Below are 21700 nucleotides of genomic sequence, written 5' to 3'. Positions count from 1 at the left end.
GGAATATTATTATTCTAACATGGATATGCATTGCAAGCATAGCTAGTTCTTCTCTATTTTGGTAATATTGACGGTCGAAACTAATCGCTAACGACCATCAACAGCAAGGTAGAAAACGTGGGAAGAATCGTGTGATTGGGGAGGAGTGTAAACCCAACTTTTGGATCTTAGCTTTAACAGAGCCAGGTTCACCAGCCAAAGATGGCGATGCTGGTGGTTTCTCGTACATGAGGAAAAATTGTTGTGATTCTGACTTCTAATCGATCCCACTGGGCGTGCCAAAAGCGTGTTGATGTGAAAACACGAGGCCTGGGAGATCTGCTTAACTCCAGTGCAGGTCCAAAACTCGCCTCGGGTATGCTAGCGTGCCAGTTGATTTGATCCTGCAATCAACAAGAAACAAAGACAAAGAAACCGTGGTTAAATCCATAAACGATAGCCGATCGGCTAGGTGCCGATGACGTATCATTTGTCTTTGAGCCGATGTCATATATGCATCAATCGACAGTCATAAATAGATAAGAAAGAACTAAATCTACTCGATCGGCTATAGATATTAACGATATATAATCTTTATGTCGATATATACTTAAGTCAAGTGATTGGGATAGATCGGTCGCCATGCCGAGACAATATAAATCACTTAGATCGAAGTATATACTAAGAATAAAATTATATATATTCATAGCATAGCCGATCAGATAGATCTAGCATGTATCGGCTAATATTCCGATACCACTCTATATTAAGATATCAAAGCAAATAGGATATACCAAACAAAGAGCCTAATATACTTAGATACGGCAAGATCTTAACATAAAGGACGGATTTAACATGTCAATAAAGCATATAAAACAAATATAGTTAAATCAAGTAAGATCGGCTGAAATCCCGATACTACCCTAATCGGCAACCAAGAAGCAGGCTAGAGATTGAGATTCTAATCATGACTCATAAGATCAAACTCAAGTGATGCAGCTATAAGTATGAAAAGAAGGACAATATCTAGACAATCAAGCCATTGGAAGTCTCATAGAGTGGTGGATATCATATATAATCTAAGCCAACGTCGATATTTAACCTAATCGGCTGCCCTCTATTGATAGATGTTAGCCGATTGTAAGTTAGATAGCGATATTGCCAGAGATTATATAAGATATATGATAACTCGATGAATTACATAGACAAGATTAGAGTATCATAAAGATGGAAGCACTAATCCCGAGAACGCAAGCTGTCATAACAAGTTTTACCTATTGTTGAATATCGAAACCGATGCAGCTCAACCCGAAAGTAAGAACTCGTCGAAATAAAACGAAAGCAAAAAGGGTGGCGATGCGCCGAAATTGTATTGAACGTGTGTTAATTCGATTACATAGGGCTCGGGGTCTATTTATACCCAAGAATTACACAACATGTCCATATCGGACACGACTCTTATCTCTAACAAACTCTAAGATACCATAAGTCTTTGCGGAAAACTTTTGCTCAAACATATCTCTACAAAAACTACATAAAATATCATAATTAATAGATACAATTGCTTTCTCAGGACTCTATTCATGCATAGCAATCATCTTGAAGCATATCAACTCAACGCGATGACGTACACCAAGTCATATTGTCGGAATCGGCTGTATCGTCTAACCCAGTCTGACTCAGACTTAGCCGATCCCGATCGTAGCCGATTTAGACTCTAGCCGATTCTTACTATGTTTCCGCAACTATCTTCGTCTTGGATTCCGCTTCGATCTAATCTTCGTCTCCGATACTGATATTACCAAATTTGGTCGTTAACAAAAGTCTATTAAAGAGGAGGAAATATTAATTTTATGTTAAGGAGGTAATATTGGCATTGGAGTATTGATCTAGTCTAGTCTAGGTTACAAGGACAAATAAGAAAATGTAAGCAAGATTAATAATAAATTAATTAAGAGAAGAAATTAGAATAGTAGAGAGGATACAGGAAGAGAGGGAAGAGTGGGTGATTGGTGGAGGGAAGGAGACGGGCGGACGAACGGAGACCTTCTGCTCGATCTCTGCCTGCTTCTCCCTTCTCGCGCTCTCTCTGCAGCTTGCCGAGAGAGAGAGAGAGAGAGAGAGAGAGAGAGAGGTTTGACCCCCAACAACCCTCCTCCTCCATATCATCTCCCGTCCCGTCCCGTTGGTTGCTACTACTACTTACTCACTTCCTCCTCCTTCTAGTAAAGGGAGGAGCAGGTACACGGGGGTTGAGATCTGAGGAGGGAGGAGAGGAGGTTCGTGATGATGGAGAGCCAGGCGCTGCAGGACCCCGTCGCCGAGCCCCATGGAGCTGAGCCTGCCGCCGCCGGAGCTCCTCCCGCCGTGGTCAGCCTCAGCCTTGTTGCTTCACCGTTTCCATTTCACCTACCTCCACCTGCCTTATCTGGATCTTATCTTGCTCAAACTTGCTCCTATACTTACATAGTAGTAGATCCAGATCTCATCTCATGCCTCAATTCAATTCTTTGTTTCTGGGATCTCATCTCAATGCTTGCTTGCTGCGTTGACCATCAGATCTCAATGTCATCTTGCTGCTGCAGGTTCCCGGCAAGGAGTTCACCCGCACCTGCAAGGGCCTCGTCGTCGTCCTCGTCGGCGGATATGTGCTGCTCCAGCTCCTCCCCTCCTCCCTCGACTACCTCGCCATCATCCCCGCCAAGTATCTTTCTTTCTTTCTTTCTTTCTTTCTCCTTTCGCATGCATATGCACCACACCCACCACATCCATGCTGCACGTGCTCCCTTCCCTTCTCTCTCGATGCATATCACACCGACACACCTATTCTACCAACTACGCGATTGCAATTACAAGCAACACTGACATCAATTTTTAATGATACATACTGCACTTTCAACAACCACGCAACATTGCTGCTGCTCCCAACTCCCAAGCACCATTTTTTATTCACTCTGTTATGCTCGATTTAATTCTCTAGTTAAATGCCCCCTTTGCTTTCACCTTGCAGGACTATTCCATTTGTATGGACTGTCTTCACAGCTGGCTACATCGAACAAGTTCTTCCAGGGGTCAGCTCATTTTCTCCTCACTCACATTCTTTTTTTTTATATAGTGGATTTCAATTACACACCATACCGGCTCAGAGGTTACAAATACTTTCTGAGGTCTCAATTTGTTATCCTAGTTACAAGCTGAGGTTGAATCTTTCAAAGTATTTAAACTGATGCAATGCTTTGTAAACAAATACTTTGATGAAAAGTATTTCACAGAGACATACTTTCAAAACAATGAAAAGCGATGCAATGCCATAAATTTTGTACCTTTTTGCTGTTTAGTGTTTACTCTTGATTATTATTATTTTTCCTTAGGCTATCGGCAGTTCCCTTGGTCTTCTCTTCTGTGGGAAGGATATCGAACCAGTGTGGGGCCGCAAAGAATTCTTGAAGTTTATCATCTTGGTCAACTCCATCTGCGGTGTCCTTGCATTCTGCTTTGCTGTTGCACTCTACTATGTCACTGGAAAGGAGAGCTTCCTGTAAGTTTCTAACCATCAATCAATTAACTTTTACATAGCTATTATACTACTACAGATTATATTTCTACTATGTCATTGAAATAATATTCATTCTTGCTTCCTGCGTATTACCTTTTCATATGAATATTCAGTTAGTTTCTTCAAAAGCAATGAATATTTAGTTCATGCAAACTTCTACACATTAGCTCGCTGGATAACAATATCATACCATTACTTCTATACGTGATAATAAATATTTTTATTTCGGCATATTGTGGTTACTGTTGGTTATGTTTGCATAATGTAATTCATGTCAACACCTTACATAATGCTTTCTTGGTTAGTAACATTACTGACTGAAAATTGTGCATTGTACTCACTAGCTGATCTTGATTGTTGTGCAGTGTTACACCACTTTCTGGTTTCCATGGTGCCCTTGCTGGCTTTCTTGTTGGCCTGAAACAACTTTTACCAAACCTTGAGCTCCCCATGTGCTTTTTCTGGAAAATAAAGGCTAAGGTATGCTGATGAACTACTATAAAATACAATTTCTGAGCATGTAGTGTGCTAATAAATACTTCTTCCACAACAAGTTACATAGCTTCTCTCCTTTTTCCCTTGCTATTGCAGTGGATGCCATTCTTCGTGCTATGCTTCTCAACTATCATGGCCTTCATTGTACCTGATTCCATTAACTTCCTTCCAACTCTGCTATCGGGGATGTATGTCAGCTGGATTTACCTGAGATACTTCCAGAGGAACCCACTGACAGGGCTTAAGGGTGATTCAAGTGATGACTTCTCCTTCCCCAGCTTGTTCCCGGATGCCATGCGGTAATTTTTTTAATCGCGATACTGCATTAGTGCATTGGCAAAGATCGTCACAATTAATCCCACATCTGATATGCCATTCTTGTGATCCTTGCAGGCCAGTCACAGACCCTGTTGCTAACCTCTTTGATCGGATGCTGTGTGCAAGGTCTAGACCTTCTGAACTGGCCCTCCCAGTCTCAGATCCTGCAAAGGCATCGAGAAGAAGGTAACTCTGTCGTGTCTTGGCATGCCTGTAGGCGTACCTATCAACTAGTACACTGGTAGTTCTGATTAGAATGTGGCACATAAGTATGAAATTAATTGTTTGAAAATCTGCAAACCTTGGCTTTTGATAAATCTTTTATCAATTTAATTAGAGCTCAGCGAATCTATTTTTATTGTTCCAGGGAGCGTGGCGAAAGGGTTCTTGAGGAAAGGTTGGCTGCAGACCATGCAGCAGACACGGAAGCCCCAGCTCTGGGCCATTCCACAGCAGAAGATTAATATAGCTCGTCCACTGTCAACACACCATACTGCGATAGGAGCCACGGCCACCTGCCTATGTGCTTTGTAACACCGAAAATTTGTGTTCTGGAGAATGCAATTCAGTTTACAATGGACCAATGATATGATATTTTACTCTCTTTTCTTATTATTTATTGGTTAAATTCTGTTGTAGTTGATTACAGTGAAAAAAGAAAGAAAAGGATGACATCCCCATCCAGATGTAATGTAGAAAGAATTGAGACTTTGTGAGGATTGCTGTTGAGAATATTTTCCAAGTGAACTGTGACTTTGAGTCAATAATAGGGTTCATATCAGCAAGGGACGCCCATATCGGCTATCAATTTGTTTGTAGAAGCAGAATTATTGGGTTTTGAACTATTGGTGCTAACTAAAGGATAGATGCTTGTACTGCAGGTGTCATCTATGCTCCTTCAAAAGACTTGGCACTGCAAATGGGCAAAGGTGTCATCTATGCTCCTTCAAAAGACTTGGTAGCGGTGAGAAGTATATCCATAAAACCATAGGTTAGAAAGCATTCACGAATGTCAAACATAGAGATAGGAGTTCCAAGTATTTCAACATATCAGTGCTCTCTTCGTTCTAAAATAAACTAACTTCTATATATGAATTTGAACATAAAATTTCTATCTATGAATTTGAACATAGGCTCTATTCAGATTCATGTATAAAAGTTTGATTTTTTTTAAACGGAAGGTGTACATGACTAATGCTCTATTATCAAGAAAAATGTGGGTTAAAATAGGAAGAAACCAAAATCTTATCCGTATCCTATGCAACATACAATTTGTGTGTATATGCTTCTCTGGTATTCAAATAGCTTCCAGAAAGACATGCGAGTGAGTTGGTTTGTACTCCTTTTTTTAACTTATGTAATATTATCACAGAGCATCAGGTAAAATTGTGTCATAGCATGTAATCAAGGGTTTGTGCCAATAAGACTTAGGGCTCATTTCGAACGCATGAATGCAAAACCACATGAATAAGAAAAACATAAGAAACTAATTAATAGGTAATGTAAGTGTAAAATAAAGGATCGAAAAATTGAGAAAAAAAATGAGATGTAGTGCTTGGAACATGTGATAGAGTAAAACACATGATTTTTGCTAACTATGCATAACGTATATTTTCTTGTTCGTAAATTTGTGTTTAAACTATGTTTATTTGGAGGTGTATACATTGATTTGTGTTGGATATCTCAAAAGAAAAAAAAACAAGTCCTAGTGAATGTCAAAATTCCTATGGATTTCCAATGAAATCAATGGTATAGGAAGATTTCCTCTAATATCATATTCCCGTTCCTTCATTACAAGTGAGGACTTCAAATCCTCTAATTTTCCCTAGAACCGTTCAATTCAAAGGAGTCCTTGAAGATGCAAAATATGTCGATGTGCAAAATAAAACTTCGTAGATGAAATCTCTGACAAAAGGTAGGTGCTATTGCCTATAGGTAGGGGTGAAAACAGTATGGAAACTTTCCGGATTCCGGACCTATTTTCGAAAATGAAATTTGTCGGTCGGAATTTTTTGGAAACGAAAATGAATTTGGAAATATTTTCTCAGAAACGGAATCAAAAATGATATAGTCAGTTTCCGTCGGAACTCGGAATCGGTCGGAAACTTTCCGAAAAATTTCTCGGAATTTCCGGAAATTTTGTAACTAAAATACCCTGGATTTTTTAAGCACTGAATAGTGAATACCATGGTGTTTAGCTGTTATTTTTTAAAAATATTTGTTATGCAAATCTGAAGTTACATAAGAATATTTGTTTCCTGCATTGGGATTTATCAACAACATTACTCTCTTAAATATAGATAATTTATTCCATAGATTGTGTTTTGTGATGTACCGTTGAGACTTAACAATTGGACTTATATATGTTTTATGATGAATTGTTGACCATTGAGAATTGAGAATTGGATTTATCCGTTTGAGGGGTTTTTATATTCCAATAAATTTTCGTTACCGTATTCGCGCCGGTTCATCTTCGCTCCGTTTGCGGTTTCGATAATATTCGATTCTGTTTTTGTATGTGGGGTTTCCGATTTCGAAAATAATATGAAAACGGAAATGATAAAGATGCTTTCCGTACCAGTTTCACCCTACCTATGGGTCAAGTAACAGAGCCATAATATAGGTATAATAAGCCCGAGCCAGCAGGCTATAGGTTATTCCACGCTAGCAAAATTCTATGTGAATAAGGGAGAAGAGAAGAAAAAGAAGAAAGTGGGTGCTAGATGTGTCGTGGGATGATAGTAAAGAAACAAGGTTCTATCGCTCACTTGCAGCTGTTAGGAGTGATACATAATGTATTTGGTAGGCTTCTAACATTTCTCCACGGACAAGTGTGCATATATGTTTGTTTTTTTCCTATCTAACACGCTAAAGCATCGGCAACACAAATAGCTACGGTTAGTTTAGATCATGGTAATTTGGTTATTCATGCATGAATTGAGTGATTGATTATCTCCAACTAGTAATCGTGCACGTGCAATGCACGTTTCCCACAATATATACATAAGTGTACTCAAAGTTTAATGCATTGATTTTCCAATGATATGTATATCACACAGCGCATACAAAGTACGAAAAGCATAAAAAATTGTCTCAAAATAGTACTCTAGTAAATAACATTTACATGTTCAACAGTAAGTGTATATCTTCTATCGTGTGACCAGTAGAAGTTTATATGATATGCAAACCATAGAGGTTTATATCTCAGTTACTTTCAAGACATTAATTGTCTCGTAATAGTACTCTAGTAAATTGTTATCGGAACAGTACTCGGCGTAGTTGCCTTAAGTGAAAAGAAGGAGATGTCGAGTGTGAACATGTTGGAAACACCTTAAAAATTGAAACGACAACTATGTATTTGTGGTATGGACTTACAGGGTATCCCGTGAACATGTCCAAATTATATTAGTTGAGCACTGGAAGGGATTTCACACTGCACATGTCCATCATCCTAGCAGTTGCAGCCCCTCCAAACGAAAGAAAATAATTCAATAAGGAAAATAAGAACTTGATGTCTCATGGAGCTACAGCCATTTATCTCACCAATAAAGTTCAGATCCATTTTTTTCTTAAAAATCTTTTTACAGAACAATTAAGCTAATGAAGCAACGAATTCATGGTTTGAAACTGATATAGCTGAGTGCATACAACTTACGACTCACAACATTAATGCATCAAGAAAATAGTCAGTAGGGCGCACGTGAAATCCATGTAGCCAATAAAATGAGTAAAAAAGAAAATAGTCAAATCTCATGCACTGTTTCACATTTGTTTTCAGATTTATTATTACTTATTCAGAAGGGTTTATACAAAGCAAAATTATGTTGGGCACAATTCTTTTGCATCCTTAGTCTGCAAAAATAATGAAGAATCTGAGCTCCTCTTATTATCAATTGGTGTATCTGAGCTCCTCTTATCATCAATTGGTGTGCCCAATATTTTGGAAGCCAATTTGATGAACTGAATAGAAGCTTCTTAAACATGCCCCCACACACTTATCTTGTCGATAGAACAGAAGACCAAATTTCTGGAGCATCCTAATCACTAAAGAGAATTTTGGATGGTCAAAAACTGATAATGCATCATCTATCTCGATCAAACCGAGTCAACATATGACTAATTACTTGAAGAAGCTCAATCAAGCAAGTAAACTAAATAATGAATCAAGAAACATTGGAAAAACATATATATACAAATGTACCATGTTATTATCACTGGTCATCCACTCATTGAACGTGAGAAACTAAGTTGCATGGGACCGGCGGCGCTGGTCTAGCGGTGCAAGGGCAGCCCCGGGTAGGGCTCCGGCGGAAGGGGGAACCACCACGGCGTCTGTAGGGGCACGATGCGGTGGCGTGCGGCGTGGAGTCGCGAGGAGGCACGGCAGCGAGTGAGGTGGTCCGACGATGGATGCATGACCAGGGTTTGATCTATCGGAAAGAGAAAAAATTTCGGGGGTCAGCGGATTTTTTTCGGAAATTTCGTACGAAATTTTCAAGCAAAATTGGGGAAAATTGACCTACACCTCAATGGAACACAGGGCTTGGACTGCCGTTGTCGTCGATGCAATGCGCCGGCGAGTGCATCCGCCGCTGTTCAAGCCAACGGGCGGTAGAGCCGCTGCTGTCTTTGTGAGAGGAAGAGCGAGGAGGCGACGGGGATTGGTGTGGCGTTGTCATCGCGCGCTCGGGGGCGGATTCATCTCTCTCTCTTGATGGCTGGATCTGACACGGACATATATTAAACTTGTTGTTGTTGATGGGACGAGCAAGGCCCACATAAGGGTTAATTGGGCCGAAGAAAGGCGTCGGGTGTTAAGGGCAGCCGAGCTGATTCGTATCGGGTTTTAGGGTTTTCTTCCTCTTCTCTTGCATCCTCCCATCTCCTCTCCGGCGGCGGCGGCGTCTTGTGCGCGTGAGAAAGAGAGGAGAAGAAGATGGCGACGATCGTGAACACGACGGAGGAGGAGCCGATGCTGGCCGTGGTGCGCTTCACCGCCGAGCTGGCCTGGGCGGACGCCGGCGCCGACGTCGCCGAGCCGGAGGTCACCCGTCTCTGCGTCGAGGCGCAGCAGCACATCCTCGCCGCCCGCTGGCTCGACATGGCCTCCCTCATGCTCGCCTCCGCCGACCTCCTCCTCCAATCCACGCGCCTCCCCGACAAGGACAAAGGTTCTTCCCTTCCCTCTCTCTCTCCCCTATTGAATTTGAGAGGCTCATGTTGCTGCTGCTCATCCTTTCCAATTCTAGATCTCGAGTGCATCCTCGCTATCATCTGCAACCTCGTCACCAAGGCCCGATCCCAAGACGAGGCCCTGCAGATCGCCGAACTCATCTGCGCCAAGCTCACCCACCAGCCCCAAGACAAACCGGCCCTGCGCCTCAAAGTGTAAGCCTCACACTCTCTCTTTTTTTTTAAAAAAATAAATAAATAATATATATATACATTATTTTCTAGTATTGGATTTGTCACAATGCTTTGCTTCCATTGTATGCGCCCCACACAAGGCAGTCTCTTCAGCTTGTACAATCTGCTCGGGAGCCCCTATGCCAAGGCCTTCGTCTACAAGAAGGCACTCGACCTCGCCGCCGCTGGGAAGGCTGCCGACTGCATTATCCCTACTTTTAAGAACATCGACAGCTTCATCAGCGATTGGGGCATTGGCAAGGTGGAGCAGAGGGACCTGTTCCTCGCTGCCGCTAGGATCCTCAAGGACCAGAAAGGGTGCGCCTTGCATTGCTTTCTTCCATTACTTTCCTGACATTGCAGCATTTTGTATTGAGGTGATCTCATGCCCTTTCTTGATTGACAACAGCATGAACAAGGAGTACTTCAACTTTCTGAATAAGTACCTTGCCACCTTCGATGGATCGGCCGATGACGCTGATGCAATCGGTGATGCAAAGGAAGAAGCTGTTGCAGCAATCATTGAGTTTGTCAAGTCATCTGATCTCTATCAGGTAATTCTTTACTTGAGAGTTCACATCTCTGTTGCCAAGTCTAGGATTTGTTTAGGCGTAACGACACAATTTGCTCCCTGTTGGATGGACATTATTAAAATGAACAAAGGATTAAGATGAGCCCCACTGTGTCCATATCAGAACTTCAATGTATTATGGCGATTCTCACATCAGATCAACAGATGTCGAATTGGGTCATATAGTGTTGAATTCGGCTGTTAAACTGCCAATACGACTTTTTTCATTTTGTGAACAAGGACAAGTTATTCGCTAACATTTGAAACCTAGTATGTACTTGTGCTCTCATCTCTTAGTATGTCTACTACCCTGAAACTGATTTAGGAAGTTATCATATATTCATGTTTATAAACTTGTTCTTTACTTGCCATTTTACCAACTATTGCCAGTAATCCAGTTGCAACCAACAATGGGTTATTGGGTATGGACATGTCTCTTGTATGTTACAGTCCCTGGTCTTTATCAATTTCAATCTTGACAAGCTATATGTATAGTTTAAGGGCACACTTCAATGCAGTGGATCATGCAATTATGTGTCATTGCAGTGTGATCTACTCAATATGCCAGCAGTTGCACAGCTGGAAAAAGACGAAAAGTATCAGCTGGTTTATGAGCTCTTGAAGATATTCCTTACTCAGAGGCTTGATTCCTATTTAGAGTTTCAGTCAGCTAATTCTGCCTTGCTGAAAGGTTATGGTATGTACAACTGCTGAATTGAAAACATTAAATGTCTTTACTTGGAGCAAATATGGAAAATGTGATGCTTCGTTTACAGGATTTCTAATGATAAACAATTGGCAGGACTGGTTCATGAGGATTGCATAACAAAAATGAGACTGATGTCCCTGCTTGACCTCAGCAGCCGTTGTGCTGGGGAGATCCCTTACCATGCAATCATAGATGCACTTAAGGTGAATTAGCTGTTCAATCCTGCCATTGTGTTACTGTTCACCTGTCGAAGAATTTATATTGACCATGTAAAACATTTATTAGATCAATGATGATGAAGTGGAGTATTGGATTGTGAAAGCTATTTCATGCAAGATATTGGATTGCAAAGTTGACCAGCTTAACCAGGTTATCATTGTCAGGTATTCGCATCTGTAGGACCTTTTGACTTACCTTTATTTTGGTTTTGCTTTAACATTTGTGGTCCATATTAAGGTGCTATATATGTATATATTCTTTGGTTAATGAGTGATCTGGTATGTAATTTTCAGTCGGCATACTGAGAGGATATTTGGGATGCCACAGTGGCAGAGTTTACGTTCAAAGCTTGGAGTTTGGAGGGTAAGCCACTTGACGATATCTCACCTTTAATTTGTCATTTTGATTAGCTCAACTGCATAGTTTAGTTAAAAAAAATCTCTTCTTTTTTGGTTCTGTATGTTGGTTGCATATCACTGGGCTGAAGTCTTTAAGCATTTAGCATGGATTTGATTCAGTTGTCTATGAAAATTCTGCTGCAGGGAAACATTGCTAGTGCTATTAACACAATACAAGCAAACAAGGTGACTGATGATGGATCACAGGGGATCCAAGGCTTGATGATCCGTTGATGGAGAGGGGTTCCTGAATTGAAATTATAGTTTCAACTTTGAGTAGATGAGCAATCCTTTTGTATGAGATTACTTGTAATGTGAATTACTTTGATCCCATGACCTTGTGGCTGGATCTGGATTGCTATGGCATGCTAAGCAATCTCATTGTTTTTGTAGTCATAGCGGTGCTTAAAAGTCGGTTGTTACACAAGTACCAATCAGTCGATTACTAAAGAGTTCCAACAGAATGGCAGATCTATTGTGGCAATTTTCCTTCATAACGGATTGATGAGTTAATGTATTATTGTTTAGAACATCTGGTGCGATTTTTCATAACAATTATGACAGTCATAGAACGTCTTGTTCAAGAATACTGAATCAAGTTATCATAAATGAAAGCCTGTCAACAATATATAGACCTTAGAGTAGATATCTAACTGTTTAGAATGTTGGAATTTCCATTTTCTTTGATATCTTTTGCTTATTTGTACGCTGTGATGGTTATTTTGGTAGCCTTCAGATCTCAGTGCCCTCTGTTCTGTATATCACGTAGTATAGGAACCCATTTTGTTTGTATCATCCTATCTGAAGAAAATCTCAGCCCATGAAGATGAAAGGTGCATCCATATTGATGTTATTTTTTTAATTATACCATTATTTAGTAAAATTAACAAATACATGATGGCATTTACTTTGTTATCAGATATTGATCATGTGTAAAAAATTTGGCAACATCACATTTAGTCTACCGGGCCTCATCTTTTCACTTATGCTTATCAGTCAAAATTTAAATTTTCAACCTGACTTATTCCACGAATAAACGAGACAATGCTGTCAGCTTGCCAAAATTTTGGTAATGCCAAATTTTGGAAAGGTCCATTTAGGCAGTAATCTGCACAGGCCAGAAGAAAGAATGCTATTAAATTAAATATCCTGAAACATGTATTGCCGTTTGGCTTTTGAACCCAAAAAAATGAATACAAATTGCTACAACATGAACATATACACGGCAAAGAGAAGGTTTTTGGATTGGATTTGGATAGAGGCCGTCCAAGCAATTATGAATCCTACAAAATTATGAAGCAACAGCTGAAGAAGTCTTCCCTTTCCGAGAGATGCTCTCCAAAGTATAAATGTCTCTGCACACTTGCCAAGGCCTAATTTCTACAGTATATGCCTGAAACAATATAAGTAACATATATTATTAGCCTTCAAATTGGCAGGGCAGACGTCGTAAGTTCATTGCTATTGTTATATGATGCAAACTTGCAATAGGCAGTAGTGATGAATATAAAACAAATTCACCAATTTATAGAAATCAGCTGCTCTTCATTTACAATCATTCAGCAAGAATTAAATTCACAACCATGTTTCTAACTATTCAACATAGAAAAGCCAACACAAATTGTAGAAAGGTTCCAAAATGGTAGTAACTCATTCCTGAATTCCTTTACCCTTTTCCCCAAAAGAAAAGAAAACTGAGTCAAATACACAAATGAAAAGCATGTGCGGTATAAAAATAAAGGCTCCTGACTATGAAAAGAAAAGGTATAGCAACCGAACGCTAACTATACCAACCATACTCCAATCCAATCAACCAAGGAGTCACTAAGGATGGATCAAAATTCAAAACGAGTCACAATCAGAAGCGCAATGATTAATATGGTGAGCCCTATGATAGCACAATTAATCTGATATTTTAGCATAAATGCCACGGGAACACAACAGATAAGACAGAGGGAACCAAATAATGGGGCTTTTAAAAAAAAAAAGGGAACCAAATAACCGTTTTGATGTATAGCACTTGCGTCAATTTGAAGAATTCATAAATGAGAAAAAAAAACTAGAATAGACAAGATGTAGAGAGCAAAATCAGAGTCCACAAAGAACTCAAAAAAATTAATAGAAGAACAAACCTGTCAAAGGAGTTAGCACTTTGGTGAACATAGCTGGTGATACTATTTTAGAGGGATAATTACATCCAGATCTGTAGCAACCCGCCATCCTTTAGGATAGACAACACTTTCAGATCCGAATGGCACATGCCAGTTCATTATTTGAGAGCAGTCAGCAGGTATGCCTTCCATCTGGCTTTCATCCTCCACTAGCTGCTCTACAAACGCGCTTCCCTGCAAAGTAACAACCATCTCATCTCAGCTGTTACACTACATGCAGAAAGGCATCGCAAACAAAATCCAAGAAGGGGGGGGGGGGGGGTACAAGAAAAGGTCACAGTATTGCATTTGGTGATAACCATGTGTTTGAAAGCTACAGAGAAGTATTTTTCAGCATTATTCGTACACTTCTTTTGTCCTTCTCTGAATATCTGTGGTTCGTGTAGTAGTTGGCAAGAGACAACATGATGATCAATTAACTAGTAATTAGCATGTTGATAGCATCAGCAGCTTCTTCATCAGATAAACTTGGCTCTACACAGCAATGAGAACCTGCAGGCACCTACCTACCTATCTTGGTGGACTGAAAAAAATGGAGAAACAACTTACTTGGAGACTTTCTTTCACCATTTCTGGATGCCTGATCGAATTCCATGCCAAATGGGACCTGAGCTTGGGATCCCAGAGCATGGTGCTGTTGAATGCGAAACCGGACATGGCAAGATGAAATCTGCGCAGCTTGTTCCCGTCGTGGGTTGTGTGCCATCCCACAACCTGGCCCTGTTTACATACAGGGCCTTGGAGAACCACCTCGTTTGTGTGTTGAGAGATTTCTGGAACAGGCCATGTGGCAAACCTCCTGATGATGGTACACAGAAGCACAAATTAAGCTAGTAGTTAGTACTACTAACTTGATTATAATTCGGTATCGAATTTTGAGCAGTAACACATATTTGAATGCATCCCGACACTAGTAAGTACTAGTCCACACAGGTGGTGTCCTTGGGGGAAAGAGCCTTCTTCAGTCATACTATGTACTAGTAGCAATAGATAAAAGTATGGATGTTGAACCCGATTCATGGCGCTGTGTAGTGTATATGAGCAAAACTTGCAAATTATTAATACGAATGGGCATGAAAATAGAAATTGGGTATGAAATCAGGGACAATATAAGATTGCAGGGGGTACCTGATTTGGCGGAGGTGGTGGAAGAGGTGGAGGGAGTAGACGCCCTCCTCGTCGGCGAAGTAGAGGACGCCGTCGAGGCGGTGGTTGTCGACGATGTCGAGGGCGGCGTTGATCTGGTGGGGGCGGAAGTCAGGGGCGGAGGCATTGATGTTGTGGCAGCATCCGACATAGCGGTGCAAGACGGCGGTGCGGCGGAGGGCGGCGGCGGCTTCCGGGGTGGGGTTGCCGGCCTGGACGACGATCCAGAGGAGGGGTGAGTCGTGGAGGAGGCGGAGGGTGTGGGCCATCCTGGTGAGGTAGTAGGCCTGGGAGGGGCGGGCGCGCGTGGGGGTGACGACGATGAGCAGCTTGTGGTTGCTGTGGGGGGTGGATGGCGGGTGCGGGTGTTGGAGGATGGGGAATGGATCGCGGTGGCGGTGGTGGGAATTAGGATTGGGGATGGGGCCCAGGGGTCGGGGGAGATGGGAGAGGAAGTGGAGGAGGCCGAGGAAGGAGCCGAGGAGGAAGAAGGCGGCGAAGCGAGGGAGCGGGCGGCGGAAGGAGGTGTGCCCAGCAGCAGCAAGCAGATGGTGGTGGTGATGAGCCGCTGATCTGGGAGAAGACGAAGACGAGGAGTGGCGGAGCGGCGAGGATGGCGGGGAGGAAGAGGCGAAGGGGCCGAGGTGTCCGTGGCGGAGAAGGTGCTGCTGCTTTGCCGGTGAGTGCGGCCGCCGGATCGACGCCATTAGCCTTCCTTGGCTTATTATATACGAGTAGTAGTAGTATGTTGATCGGAGCTCCAGTCCAGTCCAGATCTATATATCCTCGCTCGATCTCCACTCCAGTAGAATCGATCGATGCGCGCGGGCGGTGGCAGCCTCAATCTCAATCTCTCTCAAGGGAGGGGATGGAAGAAAAAAAAAAGGAGGATGAGTTTGGCTGTGTGTCTGTGCTGGGAAATTGCCGAATTGGAATGAGATCGAATACAAGAGGATCGGAAGAATCCAATCACGGCGCGAATGGCGGGGAGATGATGCTGTTGAAGTTAAGCCAGCCCAGGCCCAGCTGATGGATGGATGAAGCGAAGAACAGCGCAAGGAAAGGAAGGCTACCTGCCCCTCCTCGTGCCTGCTGTGGACACCCAAAATAATTAACGTTAACTACTCCTGCTCCTGCTGCCGTTAGTTTAAAACTCACTTTTAACGACGCTTCTCTTCGACTACGACGCGTACTAGACTTGTACTCCTCTCCTACTCCTAATTGGGTCAAACGCTGACCCACGGTTTTGGGTGGGTCAAGCCTTTCAGACCCAATTCAGTACTGGAGTAGTACTGTACGCCAAAACCAACAACTCTGCTTCCCTCCCTCCCTCCTCTAGGGGGGATTTATAATTATGACACTGCAAATATTAATCTTTACTATAATGATATTGAACCCACATTTTATAGACACGGATGGGCCCATTTGTCATCCACACGGAGTGTCAAAACAGCGAAGCCACCATGTTTGCAGTCCTAATATTGCAATTTTCTCCTCCTCTCTTCCACCGCCATCACCACGCGGCGGAACCCAACCCAACGCATTATTATTATTCCCTTCCCATCCCCCACCCACACACACTAGGGGCCCCTTTGAATCAAAGGATTTATGTAGTATTTTCATAGGATTCAAATCCTATAGGAAATTTTCCTATTTGTCCATTTGATTCAAAGGATTGAAGCTTTCCAAATTCCATGAAATTCCTATGGAATAGCACATTGTATGTGGATTTTGGAGGAAATATAGCAAGAGCTCCAACCTCTTGAAAAATTTCCTTTGAGTCTATCTCTCTCATCCGATTCCTGTGTTTTTCCTGCGTTCCAATCAAACGACCATTCCTGTGTTTTTTCTGTGTTTTGCAATCCTCTGTTTTAAACTTCAATTCCTATCAGAATCGTATGTTTTTCCTATTCCTCCATTTTTTTAATCCCGTGATTTAAAGGGGCCCTAATTTCCTCCTGAATCAATGCTTCTAACATACTCCCCTGTTATCTCATTCATCCCTCATAAACTCTTCATCCAAAACAACATCATTTTATATATAATATGAAATGTCAAGGTTTTTCTCCTATATTTATATACTCTAACACAAAATTTTAAAAAATAACCGTCAAAAAACGATTTTATTTTTATGGACATAATACCAACACGGCTAACAATTTCCATACCATTATCACCCTTACTATTAAGAATTAATGTGTCGCACAAGTCCTCAATAGCTCCTCCTATCCCTAATAATCCTCTCTCCCCTTCCTAAAAAAATCCCTAATAGTCTCTCCTCCCTACAAATATTTTTTTGCTTCCATCCAAACAGCTCCTCAGGATCTCACTCTCGGCCCGAGCTCCATCTGAAGGACGGCAACCCAAGCTCTACTCCTATGAACTTGGGCACTGTAAGATGGTCGCTAGCCGCTCCTCAAGGGGGTCGAGCACCACAAAACGCTACCACATCTCATTATCGAGCTCTACCCCAAGGTCCTCCACCACCACCTCTCCTTGTTGAGCTCGCCAGTGTGAGTAAGCCGAGGGCGTGGGAAGAAAGGGAGGGATGAAGTACGTTGAATCCACCTTTTATCAGGGAATTGCAAACAACTCCAATAATACTAAAAGTGGTATTGGGTAGCTCCAAACCACTTTGGTGGTGGGATATTGGGGGACTATATATTGGAGATGCTCGGAAAATATTATTCATTCTCGTATTTTCTATACTTGTTACTTTACCCTAAAATAAATTTTAATCAGTTGCATTGAAATTACATTATCTTTTCCATAAATGCGTTACCAAATAGAGAATGTGTTTTAATCGATCTAGAAATTTGCAAGTTCAAATATAACTGTGAATTCATGTTAACTAATTTTAGTTTAATTTTTTATTATACAATTTGTACCAGTTGAATTTAATCTTGCATGTTTGTGAAGTGATATGTCTTACATTAATCTATCTTGTTATTTTTTTTAATATTTTTATAACTATTTAGGTGACATATAGGAAACGAGGGAATGTCTCCTCAAGGACGAAAATCCATCTCCTACCAAATTAGCTGGGATCCCTAGCTAGGGATGAAAATGGAGCAGATAGTATCCGTCCACTTCGAAAAAAAAACGGATACGAATACCGTTCAGAGCGAACAATTCTCGGATAGTCCGGATAAAGATACAAATATGGATATTTGATGAAAGGTACTATTAGGATATCCGCTGAAGCCATGACACGTACCTCATTTCTATATAACTCTAGATCTTCAAGCTAACTCTTTAAATATTAATAGTAGCCCATCTCACAACACCAGTCTATACTAGTAATATTATTTAAACATTTAATTTTTTAATTATATTATATTTTGTATTATAATATTAGTTAGACGTGTATTTATATGAACACTCTTGTACATGTTAAACTTGATTAGAAGCTTATGACCAAATTTATTATATAAAAAGGGCTAATTATATACCTCCACCATTTTCTAATATATGATACCACGTCTTATTCAAAAAAAATTATACAAATATAAAAAAATTAAATCATTCTTGAAAAACATTTGACGATAAATCAAGTCACAATAAAATAAAAATAATTACATATTTTTTAATAAGATAAATGGTTAAACTAACATATCTTAAAAGGTAACGGCGTCATCCTATCTTACTATAAAGTTATCCACTAACTTCAGAAGCTCAACATGCAAGTGTGCCATATCGTCACCCACTAGCAATTATTATCTAGAGTATTTTAAATATCATACAAACATAACATATCATTTGTAATTTTATTGTATTTGTAGAACTCAATATGCAAGCAAAGTTAAATCATTATTTTCATATTATTTAAACATATACATCTGCCATTTCTATAATATATAACATGTATTCATCCACATATATATCCTACAATAAAGTGGGAGGTATCAACTAATATATTAAAAAAATGATGGAGTGTGTTGGTATTTGTTTATATTAAAAGTTGGGGTGGTTTTCGTGTTCCAGAAAATATTTATGTCCGTATTTGTGTCCAGTATAATTCGTATTTGTTTTCATATCCAAATCATTCGTATATGTTTTCATACCCAAAGAAAAAGAGAATGTGGGACGACCATTATCCGTATGTATCCATTCCATTTTCATCCCTATCTTTTGCAGTTTCTAGATTTACTGCAACTTTGGTAACAGTCACTAAAGTGACCGTTGGACAAAAAAGGAAGACGTAGATCCTCCAAACTTACTGTTCATCAGATGCTGTAGCGGTCCTAGAACTGGACAGAGCCGCTGTAGTCTCTACCGTTGATTCATTGAATTGATCCTGTGGTGACTTGCAGTCTATACAGTGATCGCACGCAATTCTTTGGTTAGTCCGAGTATGCGTCGTGGACAGGACAATTCTTTGGTTCTCCCAGCCTGGCCATGCCATGACATCACGGCAACTCGCCATGGCATAATTAAACAGCACGGCAACTCGCCAAGCAACCAAATTACAGTATAGTTGCATCCCGGCCGCGTACGTGTATACCTTTCCTCTCCCCTGCCCCTGCTGCTTGCTGCACTCTAGTACTCTTAGTACTAAACTAATTTCATTTTCCAAATTTAGAAAAATATATAGGAGACTGACGAAAAGAGAAAATAAATGGTCTTCGGATTATAAGTAGGCCTCGTTTTCAATTCTTAATTTCTTGTCGAGTTTTTTTTCTAAAAAAAATAGTAACATAGAAGAACGATCAGTACACAATTACACATGCATATAGTACAAAGTTACAAGTAGTAATTGAGATTTTCAATACAGGAGGCGATGCAAGTTGCAACTCCACTCTCTGTTGTGTTTGAATTGACTACTGGTAGTGGTACTCTTATACGGAAGCAAAACCTGAACCGAACTGCAGTGGCATCGCATCGCGCAACGCACAGCACAGCACAGCACATGAATAAAGATTACCAGTGATGTTCTCCAGTACTCGATCCGTTCTATAAAAGATTACAAGTGATGTGACACATCCTAGTGTTATAAATTTGAACGGATATAAATTTGTTGTACTAAAATATGTCACATACAGTTTTAGATTTTTTTTCAGAGAGAATACACAATATATTATTCAGTACTACTAGTACTACCTCCTTGCAAACTTGTTGGTTAGTTCAATATTGAGCTAACCAATATTGAGTTAACAAATGTCAAAAAAAATATAAAGGGAGTATATGCCTAGCTAGCTAGTAGCAGTATAAGTTACTCCCCTCATTTCTATAAGGCATAACTATTTTTTTTCATGTTACATAATATAAGGCATGCATGCATGCATATAATTAATTAGAACCTCTTCTCTATTAAATTATTACTTTTTTAAATCCTCAACTCTCAAGATCTCTAATTCTATTGGATACATGCATTATATTTATTAGGGTGATTCAAACTAGAAGATGATAATAATTATTTCTTGGTATTTAGGTTAAGGGTGGTTGTGTATTATATTTTGGAACGAAGGGAGTACTATCCTCCCAAGCCATTAATTGTTAGAGGTCCTTAATTTGGAACAAAGGGTTATAAAAGAATTCAATCCTATAAGAATTTTTCATATGGTCCGTTGGAGCTTGGATCAAATTAAGGAATAGCTATAGAAAAATCATACGAAATTCCTTTGGATTGGTCCAAAGGGATTTTAGAGTAATTTTAACGTAAGGTCAAACCAATTGGGAAATATCCTTTATATCTTCCTTTTGTATTCATATATTTTTCTTGCGCTCGATTTGAATAGTCATTTTTACGTTTTTTATGTGTGCTTTAAATCCATAGGATTTGAGATAAGTGGACACTTAAGATCTACATATTTCATGATTCCGAATTATAAAAATCCTACGTTCCAAATGAGCCTTTATATTTCTTTTGCAAGGATAATCCAATTGATATACAATAATCCAGCTGAAATGCGTCACTTGTGCAAGAACAGGATGAATGAGAAAGAAAACATTGATGTATAAAACATATAAGCACATTGAAAATTAAAGTTGCGCGTAGTATAGTACGTAAATTTAAAATCGGTTGTGGCTCATAATAATATAGCCCGTCAAACAAGCAGGTCGGCCCTTTGGAATTTCGTACTTCATGCGTTTGGCCGTGTTCGGTTGTTTTGGCGAAAAAAAAATGACACATACGGAGACACATTTAAATATTAAACGTAGACTAATAACAAAACAAATTACAGATTTCACCTGTAAACTGCGAGACAAATCTATTAAGCCTAATTAATCCGCCGTTAACAAATGTTTACTGTAGTACCACATTGTCAAATCATAACGTAATTAGGCTCAAAAGATTCGTCTCGCAATTTACATGCAAACTGTGCAATTGGTTTTTTCGGTTCATATTTAGTGCTTCATATATGTGTCCAAATATTTAATGTGATAAAAAAAGTCAGAAGTTTGAAACATTTAATGTGATAAAAAAAGTCAGAAGTTTGAAGAAAAATAAAGGCAACCAAATTGTCCTTAATTAATGCAAGGATGATCAACGACGACGTTACGTCGTAGCTTTTCATGAATTTGTTTGCTTGGACTGCAAACGAAAAAATGTTCAACACTTTTTCGGTTTGAGTTGACAGCAGTTGACAAGGATGTATAATTTGGTGCATAGCTTCCTGGTCCTATTACAACCGAATTTTGCCAACTTTTTCATCATCTCTTTTTTTCTTTCACATTAATTCATACAAAAAGTCAGTGAAAATTTGGTACCACATGTATAATGCTTATTAT

At 40.1% G+C, this 21700-nt stretch overlaps 3 protein-coding genes and 1 long non-coding RNA gene across 5 annotated transcripts; 2 read left to right on the top strand and 2 right to left on the bottom strand.

Annotated features, from left to right (window-relative positions):
* The first annotated feature begins 1993 nt into the window (after nucleotides 1-1993).
* Nucleotides 1994-5156, top strand: LOC4334896 (rhomboid-like protein 19). Of its 2 annotated transcripts, XM_015781368.3 has the most exons (9): nucleotides 1994-2113; nucleotides 2206-2349; nucleotides 2565-2683; nucleotides 2990-3050; nucleotides 3351-3517; nucleotides 3901-4015; nucleotides 4127-4329; nucleotides 4424-4534; nucleotides 4716-5156. In XM_015781368.3, the coding sequence occupies exons 2-9, from the start codon at nucleotides 2266-2268 to the stop codon at nucleotides 4810-4812; spliced, it is 957 nt and encodes a 318-aa protein (XP_015636854.1). In that variant the 5' UTR covers nucleotides 1994-2113; nucleotides 2206-2265; the 3' UTR covers nucleotides 4813-5156. The 2 variants fall into 2 exon arrangements, with proteins under 2 accessions (XP_015636854.1, XP_015636851.1); XM_015781365.2 differs by having other exon boundaries at nucleotides 1994-2349.
* Nucleotides 5157-8204: 3048 nt separating this feature from the next.
* LOC107280780 (uncharacterized) lies at nucleotides 8205-9061 on the bottom strand. The gene is made up of 2 exons (XR_010740984.1): nucleotides 8872-9061; nucleotides 8205-8778 (listed from the first exon to the last, which is right to left on the bottom strand). It is a non-coding gene; the product is annotated as an uncharacterized lncRNA (long non-coding RNA).
* A 135-nt stretch (nucleotides 9062-9196) lies between these two features.
* LOC4334895 (eukaryotic translation initiation factor 3 subunit M) lies at nucleotides 9197-12279 on the top strand. The gene is made up of 9 exons (NM_001419042.1): nucleotides 9197-9519; nucleotides 9598-9736; nucleotides 9860-10072; nucleotides 10164-10308; nucleotides 10872-11022; nucleotides 11128-11237; nucleotides 11320-11417; nucleotides 11547-11616; nucleotides 11796-12279. Exons 1-9 carry the CDS (start codon nucleotides 9285-9287, stop codon nucleotides 11883-11885), a joined length of 1251 nt encoding a protein of 416 aa, NP_001405971.1. The 5' UTR covers nucleotides 9197-9284; the 3' UTR covers nucleotides 11886-12279.
* Nucleotides 12280-12761: 482 nt separating this feature from the next.
* On the bottom strand, nucleotides 12762-16087 carry LOC4334894 (probable glucuronosyltransferase Os04g0103100). Its single transcript, NM_001419043.1, has 4 exons — nucleotides 14951-16087; nucleotides 14372-14621; nucleotides 13784-13996; nucleotides 12762-13044 (listed from the first exon to the last, which is right to left on the bottom strand). The coding sequence occupies exons 1-3, from the start codon at nucleotides 15673-15675 to the stop codon at nucleotides 13826-13828; spliced, it is 1146 nt and encodes a 381-aa protein (NP_001405972.1). The 5' UTR covers nucleotides 15676-16087; the 3' UTR covers nucleotides 12762-13044; nucleotides 13784-13825.
* Between the last annotated feature and the right edge of the window lie 5613 nt (nucleotides 16088-21700).

Source organism: Oryza sativa, chromosome 4 (assembly GCF_034140825.1).
Source record: "Oryza sativa Japonica Group chromosome 4, ASM3414082v1".
Taxonomy (NCBI): domain Eukaryota; kingdom Viridiplantae; phylum Streptophyta; class Magnoliopsida; order Poales; family Poaceae; genus Oryza; species Oryza sativa.
This window is presented reverse-complemented; position numbering and strand designations above follow the sequence as displayed.